An 8,967-nucleotide genomic window follows, 5' to 3' on the forward strand; every position below is an offset into this window, starting at 1 on the left:
AGAGCAAAACAGAGTATTAAGAACACACAGTATTGATGAAGAAGATGAACACAAGAGATTTGCTCCAAAGGTTTTCAATTCAATCAATTGAAATTTTGACGTTTACAATACTGGAAGCTCCACAGATTACAAAGATCCTATCCGCTATTTATACTAGTTCCTAACGACCTTAGAGACCAGATCTTGACGCGTGTCTTCATCTGAGCAGTCCAATTAAAGTCGATTATTCCCGAGTCACGTGAGAAGCACATGCGGCTAACAACCTTCGTAAACTGATGGACCAGAAACTTCACAGAAGACGAAATCCGCAGACCCTCTGTGAGCCATCTCMGAGGCTCTGCTGTAATTGACTTGCATGTTCTATTTGACAGAGGACTATTTTCCAGAACCTCTATGAGAGACATCAGAGGTTCTGTCATACTTGTTTGATCAAACGGCTTCTGTCGCTTAGTCCTCTGTTGTCTTCTGTGGAGTTATCCTTCTGTCAAAACTTACAGTATACTTTTTCTATAGTTTTACAAAATAGGAATAATTGAGCTAACAGTCTTAGTGGATGCTGCAGCATTTGAGCTGCTAGAAAATAGTGAGCAAAAAGACTTCACCCCGTCCATTGAATCACCACCTGAATTGGAGTTAAAGCAACTCCCATCCCATCTAAAATATGCTTTTCTAGGAGGAAAAAGGCCAATTGCCTGTAATCACTTAATCTACCCTAGAATTGCATCAAGAAAAGAAACTTGTGGATATGTTGAAATTACATAAAAAGGCCTTAGGATGGACCATTGCTGACCTTAAAGGGATTAGTCCCTCTATTTGTCAACACAAGATCATCTTAGAGGATAAAAATTTCACATCCATAGAACCTCAAAGAAAGCTAAATCCTATCATGAAAGAGGTAGTCAAGAAAGAGATTTTAAAATGGTTAGATGCAGGAATTATCTTCCCGATAGCTAGTAGTTCTTGGGTGAGCCCAGTCCAGTGTGTTCCTAAAAAGGGAGGGTTCACAGTCATCACAAATGATAAAAATTAACTTATCCCCACTAGATTGTATCCGGTTGGAGAATATGCATGGACTATAGGAGGCTAATCAAGGCTACTCAAAAAGACCATTTTCCACTACCTTTCATTGACCAAATGTTAGACAGGTTAGATGGCAAAGAGTACTATTGTTTCTTGGATGGTTATTCAGGGTACAATCAAATAGCCATTTATCCCGAAGACCAAGAGAAAACCACCTTTACTTGCCCTTATGGCACCTTTGCTTTCAGAAGAATGCCATTTGGACTTTGTAATGCTCCTGCCACCTTTCAAAGGTGTATGATGTCCATCTTTTCGGATATGCTTGAAAAATCCATTGAAATATTTATGGATGATTTTTCTGTATATGGTTCATCATTTGATAATTGTTTAAATAATTTGAAAATGAGCTTGGAAAGGTGTGAGGAAACAGACTTGGTCCTCAATTGGGAGAAATGTCATTTCATGGTCAAGGAAGGAATTGTTCTTGGGCACTTAATTTCTAAATGAGGGGTTGAGGTAGATAAAGCAAAGCTTGAAGTAATTGAAAAACTACCCGAACCTACCACTGTTAAGGGAATTAGAAGCTTTTTAGGTCATGCCAGATTTTATAGGAGGTTCATTAAAGATTTTTCTAAAATTTCAAAACCTCTCTGTCTACTCCTACAACATGACCAAAAATTCAATTTTAATGATTAGTGTAGAAATGCATCCAAAACTTTGAAAAAAGCTTTGGTTACCGCACGAGTGGTAGTTGCCCCTGATTGGAACAAACCTTTCGAGATCATGTGTGACGCGAGTAATTGGGCGGTAGGTGTTGTGTTAGGACAAAGGAAAGAAAAGGTGTTTTATTCAATTTATTACGCAAGTAAGATTTTGAATGAGGAACAAATTAATTACACCACAATTGAGAAGGAATTATTGGCCATAGTTTTTGCTTTTGAGAGATTTAGGTCCTACTTGATGGGAACAAAGGTAATTGTGCATACCGATCACGCAACCATCAAGTACTTTATCTCAAATCAAGATGCAAAACCAAGGTTAATAAGATGGGTGCTTTTATTACAAGAATTTGACTTAGAGATACTTGATAGAAAGGGAGTAGAGAATCAAGTTGCAGACCATTTGTCTAGGTTGGAAGAACCTGAGATAGAAGGAATGGACATTAGTGATTCTTTTCCGGATGAAAGAATCCTCATGATAGACCAGCCAAAAACACCATGGTTTGCAGATTTAGCAAATTTCTTGGCCTGTGGAATAAAACCCTTTGATTACATAGGCCACATGTTGAAAAAATTCTTTCATGATGCTAAATCTTATTTGTGGGATGACCCGTTTTTGTTTAGACTTGGTGCAGATCAGATTTTAAGAAGATGCGTGCCTGAATCTGAAGTGGCAGCAATCCTGCAGCATTTCCATCATGCACCATATGGAGGCCATTTTGAAGGCCAAAGAACTGCAACCAAGGTTCTACAGTCCGATTTTTATTGGCCAACCATTTTTAAAGATTCCCACAATTTTGCACAAAGGTGCAACGAATGTCAAAGGAGTGGCTCCATTTCCAAAAGAAATGAAATGCCATTAAATGTGATACTTGAAGTTGAACTATTTGATGTTTGGGGAATAGACTTCATGGGTCCTTTCCTTCCATCAAATAATTGCCAATACATACTTGTGGCTGTTGACTACATATCCAAATGGGTGGAAGCCATGGCATGTGTGTCAAATGATGCCAAAATTGTGGTTAAGTTCCTCCAAAAACAAATTTTCACACGATTCGGTATCCCAAGGGCATTAATTAGTGACGAGGGTACCCACTTTGTGAACAATTTGTTAAAAGGAGTTTTTGAAAAATACAATGTTAACCATAGAATTGCCACGGCTTATCACCCACAAACTAACGGTTTGGCAGCGCTCTCCAATAGATAAATTAAAAACATTTTGGAAAAAGTGGTCAAGCCTAATAGAAAGGACTGGGCATTCAAATTAGACGATGCTTTATGGACATACAGAACCGCTTTCAAAACACCAATTGGTATGTCTCCATATAAGCTAGTCTTTGGAAAAGCCTGCCACTAGAACTTGAGCACAAAACCTATTGGGCTATCAAAGAGCTCAATATGTCTTTGGATGAAGCCAAAAAGAAACGACAGTTACAACTTTGTGAAATGGAGGAACAAAGAAAAATGTCTTATGAGAATGCCAAGCTTTATAAAGAAAAGACAAAGAAGTGGCATGATAACAGAATTCAACACCGAGAGTTGAAAGAAGGACAAAAAGTCCTCTTGTTTAACTCTAGGTTGAAACTATTCCCGGGAAAGCTCAAGTCTAGGTGGTCTGAACCTTTTGTCATTCACAAAGTTTACTCTTATGGAGCGGTTGACCTGATTAACCCGCAGGACAACACTGTGTTTAAAGTGAATGGGCAACGAGTTAAGGTATTTCATGATGCTGTAGCATTCCTAGAGCATTGATCTGAGAATTGGGCCACACCTTAGGAAATGAAGGTGTATTTGGACTTTTCAGAATCTAGGGTTGTTTGTACATATATTTCCTTCTTATATCTATGTTTTAAAGCAGATATGTTTTATTAGTTTGTTCTTGCGTAGGTTATTTTAAGAAATTGTTATGAAAAGTTGATGCTCTGCCAATGCTATAGCATTTCTATGTACACATGTGAAGATTGACGACATCTTTTTAAGGAAGTCAGTGGAAGTACAAGTGACATCAGCACTGCATCACAACAGTATTGTCAGCCACTTTTCTCAGATTTTGTCTCCCATGCATCTTAAACCCACTCCATCACATTTAATTTTTAACCTCTTGATAACTACCTTTGACACTTCCTTAACCGTCAAATGCATTTTGATTAGAAAGAAGACTTAATGGAGAGATGACCTTTCATCTTCCCCATAACCACCCTTACCCATCTCCATCGCCGACTTTTTACTTCAAACTTCACCTCTCCAATTTTTGTTAAGACTTACCATCCAAAGCCACCCTCATTAAAAATCACTCTATCTACTGTCACTCTCCACATCCACTCCACTCTCTTCTCCTCACTATGCGATAATGGCCCGAATGAAAAGGGGGGTTGTTCGTGACCCACCTCAGCCGTTACGGTGAAGCAATCGCCGACGAGTTTCCTCCTCCGCTTCACGAAAAACTGGGGAGCCTGAATGGGTTGACCTAGTTGCTAATAGCCCGTCGTCATCTCTTCCTTCGTCACCATCACCGCCTAGACCTCGGATAATCACGCCCTTGATCGCCGAGTCCCCTCCGCACGCTAGACGAACGGTGAGGCAACCGCCGTCTCCTCTGTCGACTATCGCCGACCGTCCGCCATCACCTCTGCCATCTTCCGACATTGCTACTCTTCCATCACAACCACCTACGACTGTCGAGACCTCCATTCCACCACCACCATCATCGCTGGCGATTACAAGCCCTAAATCAGGTGTTGAGGTAAGCATAATTTCGAGCCCTAATTTGCCTTTTGAGGGATTAACTACATCCGACTCATCTGAGGAGGAAAATACTATGCAACCTCAATCTCCCTCAACTGTTTTGAATTCTTCAAGGATGTACTTCTTGACTTGGTATGATCACCCTTGCACCCAAATGCCTGAGCCTACTGTTTTGGCCGACTCTACCCCTCACATTGTTGAGAATGAACCTGTTGAGCATGAGCACAGTAAACCTCATGTTGGGGAAGAAGCTTTTGACTCCCCACACATTGAGGTTGATTTAGAGGTTGATATAAGAAATTTGACACCAATTCCTACTAGAAAAAGAAAGAGTTTGGGAAAAGTTTTTGCAACTAGATCACAGGCTGTGGATAAGCAGCATCCTAAGACGAGAACCAGACGCACACCACCTTCTGTCCAGTTGAGGCACACAGCCTTTGTGCCTAGAAAGTCATCCCGAAAGGCTTCGGCAAGGGATGATGAAACAGCCGGTCCGTCTCGGGTAAGAGCTTCGCACAAGATGTTAAAAGGTAAACCCATTCCTAGGCCACAACAACCTTTTGATGGGTTTAGTCTGAGGAAGCACAACAGATGTTTGCCAAAATGAAAAATAAGAAGGTGTTGCCAGATAAGGGGTTCGATAGGCGAAGCATTGAAGAATTCAGTTTTATCCAGGACGTGATCAACATGCAAGGCTGGCATGTACTGTGCGAGGTAAAAAAACTCTTTCAACTTGTCTTTGATTAGGGAGTTTTATGCGGAAGCTTGTGTATATAGCACTACAAAGCTCAAGGTCCAGGGTGTTCGGGTGAGTATTGCGGCTAAAGCCATAAACAAGCTATTGGGCCTTTCATCCCCGGCCGAGATTGATTTTGAAATTCTGTCCCAATCAGCTTCGCAAGCCAGGCTAGAAGAAATTGATAGGGAACTTGGGAAGCCCGGGGCAGGTTGGGATGTCCATAGAAACTACATGTTACGGACTTATAGGGCTTCCAACTTGACACCCGATGCTAATGTATGGTTAACTTATTAGACATTCTCTCAACCCGACTACTCATGACAGTTCTATTTCGGTTGAGAGAATCATTTTATTGTATTGTATGGTCATTGGCAAGACGCTTAATGTGGGGGAAATAATAGAAAAAGCCATCCTTTATTGTTCAAGAAGGAGACAAGGGAAACTGTTTTTCCCGGGCCTGATTAACAAGTTACTTATGCAAGCGGGTGTTCCCCAATACAAGGATGACTTAGTGATTAAAGAATGTAGGGAGAAGTGGACCATTGATATGAAGGCTATTTCAAGACTAAGAGAGAGAGGTGAGTGAGGTAGGGAGCTACCAGGTATGACCAGGACTGTGGAAGAGCTTATGGCACAAAGTGGTAGTATAATGGACTACTTGATAGAGCAACGGGCTGAAATGGTGGAGAAGTTAGAGAGCATACAGGCTGAGTTGACTGACAGGTTGAAGATAAGTGAAAAGAATATGAAGAAGAGGTTTGCAAGGCTGAAAGAAGATTTGGAGAACGGGGTAGCAGACAAGATCAAGAGGCTGTAGAAAAAAAATGAATCGGTACAAGACGGAGAATGGGAGACTGAAGGCAGAAATCACAGTCGCGGCTGTTCGGAGTGCACCGCCTACTCCTTCGGAGTAGGACATGTTCTACCACCCTACTTTAGCTTCATATTTTACTTTTTGAGTCGGGAATAGTTTTTACACTTTGTAGTCTTGTTTTTCATGCATGATCACTTGAATTGAGGTATGTTGCACATGAGATCATAGCCCAAATAATTTTATTGATTACTTGTCATTCAATCAAGGTTTTGTCTTTGCTAGAACTACCACGACCCTTTTTGAGAAAACACTTTGATTACACAATCACCATTAGGAAATGAGATAGGTCATCTTTTCTATACTTATATTAGCCACTTGCACCCTTTAAACACCGTTTACCCCACAAAGCTCCAATGAGGACATTGTCATATTCAAGTTTGGGGGAGGAGTTTACATAAGGATAAAAAGTCAATACAAAAGAGCAAAGCTCTAAATTGACTCCTTATCACAAAGAAGGGTTTGGAAGACACAACAAAAGTCCCATAGGGGCTATGTGTTTTAAAAATTGTTATGAAAAAAGCACAACAAAAGTTCCATAAAGACTATGTGCACACTCCAAGCAAAAGAGGCAAAGTGCCCAAAAATTGAAAAATTTATATATGGAGTATTAAAGGAAAAAGGCTATGATAGAAAAGAAACGCCAAAGAGAGAAAACCCTATAAGCCCTATTGATCCTAAAATGGTGATTGTGTTTGAACTTAACAAAGAAAAGGGTAATGCTAGCCTATGGTTCACACACAAAGAACTTGGTTTTGAGTGACTCATTGTAGATTTATAAAAGGCTATGAACTTCATGTTTGCTATAACTCTCATTGGATGGGTACTTAATGCCTTAGTCATGCATTTTTGTGTAAATTGAGTCTTTTTGTTTGTCTTTTGGTTGCTTGGGGACAAGCAACGGTTTAAGTTTGGGGGTGTGATATGTGTTGAGAATTTAACACATAAAGCACTCGTTTTACGTCTTATTAGTTAGAATAATTTCTTTTCATTCCCACTTTGAGTCATTTCTATTTATTTCTTTACACATTTGTTATTATGTAGCTAAATATTGTGGTTGACTTGTTGGTACTCATAGAAGATGCTAATAGAGAGTTTTTGTGAAAACAGCAGGATGCTACAGCATTGGTGCAGCGTTGATCTGATGAATGTGCAACTTTTTGGTTAAAAATCTGTAGTTAAGACTTTGGTTAGGCTAATGTACTTTTACTTACTCTTTTGTTACTTTGTAACTTACTTTGGATGCTTAGCCCTTAAGTATTTTAATTTTTGTCTTTTAGTGCCCCCCTTTGAGTATAAAAGAGGGTTTGGGGTTCCATTTTCATCATCCATTTATCCCTAAAAACATTAGCTAGTGTTGAAATCAACCCTCTCCAAGGGTGATTTTTAGTAATTTCTTGAGTTCTTCATCTTTTTCTTCTCTAATATTCTCGTCTTTTATTTTCCGTTCTTTATTTTACGTTCCTTTATGATTATTGTCATTTACATTCCGTTATTTATTTTTCGCAATATACATTCTCGTCATTTACTTTCTCGTTATTTATTTTCTCGTCATTTACTTTACGCAATTTACGTTTATGTCTTTAATTTCCGTCATTTATTTTTCTTGTAATTTACTTTCCGTTATGAGTAGCTAAGCTTTTATAGTTTGGGTGTGAGACGGAAAGGTGAGATTTTCAAACCAAACGAAAGTAGCTAAGTGTTTTCGTAAACGACATTCCATTGTTTCATTCGAGTTTTTATAAAACCAAGCACACTTCTTGACCGGTTGATCACTTTGAAAGTGTTAAAGTGTCATAACTTAGAGATAAACCATTGAATGCACGTCAACTTGGATGACATAAGAGGTAGACTTGAGAAAGTTGCCGACAAGGAGACTTGTCATTTATGTTTTTCAAACTTAACTCCCGACGGGTTGCTCACTCTTTGAAAGTGTCAAAGTGTGATAGATTCAGAGATGAACTATCAAGAACACGCCAACTCGAATGATATGGCAATCGACTTGAGAGGGTAATCGACTTGAGAGGGTAATCGACTTGAGAGGGTGATTTTTAACAAAGAGATTTGTTTATCCATATATTTTGAAAACACCATCGTGTCACTATCCCTGGTCCAGACACCACATAGAGATATGGGTGGAAAGCTATAATATAGTGCAATGGTGAAGTCCGAGAGGAATGCCTTCAAAATAGATGGTGGAACTTAGTTTCGAAACACTGCTTGCTATAGCATTCCTACAGCATTGGCTACTGGAATTTTGTGTTTGGGTCTCACCTTAAGTCTTACACCCTTGCTTCTTTTATACATTATGTATTCTGTTTTAATTCACCTTAACATCAAACTAAAGTCTTCAAAATCGTCATCTGAAATCATCTCTTTCAATGGACTCTCATTTAACTTTGGCTACAATCTTCGTGGACGATATTTCGGCACTTGTACCACTTTATTACTTGGAAAGACGACATTGGGTCGTATTGTATACTTGCTTTGTGGCCCAAAATCATTAGTCTAAAGGTGTGAGATATAACCGACCAACTTAACTGAAAAAGATCCCTGAAAAAAGTAATAGGGACACAAGTCTATGAGTTCTAGTGTTACTTTTTACATTCACTAACAATCAATAAGTCAGTGAATAAGATTTCAGTTTCAGTTTCCATACTTGTAATTTTCTCTTTGATATAACTTAAGAAAAATTCTCAAGCAAAGACTGACTCATTGAAAAAGATCCCAAAATAGTAAAAAGGGACATGTACTTTATATGTAACTTTTCCTTACTATTATTTGATAAGACAACTTTCTTTATGTTGTCTTGTTATCATCAAATAGAGGGAGATTGTTGATCCTCTCACTCAGTGATTTGATGATAATCCATT

The 8,967-nt window shown here is 39.0% G+C and overlaps 1 protein-coding gene across 1 annotated transcript; it reads left to right on the forward strand.

The window, feature by feature from the left end:
* The first annotated feature begins 3,137 nt into the window (after positions 1–3,137).
* On the forward strand, positions 3,138–3,491 carry LOC112523739. The gene has a single exon (XM_025133415.1). The coding sequence runs from the start codon at positions 3,138–3,140 to the stop codon at positions 3,489–3,491; it is 354 nt and encodes a 117-aa protein (XP_024989183.1).
* The last annotated feature ends 5,476 nt before the right edge of the window (positions 3,492–8,967 follow it).

Source organism: Cynara cardunculus, assembly GCF_001531365.2.
Source record: "Cynara cardunculus var. scolymus isolate 2C chromosome LG 12, CcrdV1, whole genome shotgun sequence".
In the NCBI taxonomy this organism is placed as follows: domain Eukaryota; kingdom Viridiplantae; phylum Streptophyta; class Magnoliopsida; order Asterales; family Asteraceae; genus Cynara; species Cynara cardunculus.

What these genes read in the sequence shown, in the direction of transcription:
- LOC112523739 (XM_025133415.1), top strand. Translation starts at nt 3,138, where the DNA reads ATGTCTTTGGATGAAGCCAAAAAGAAACGACAGTTACAACTTTGTGAA.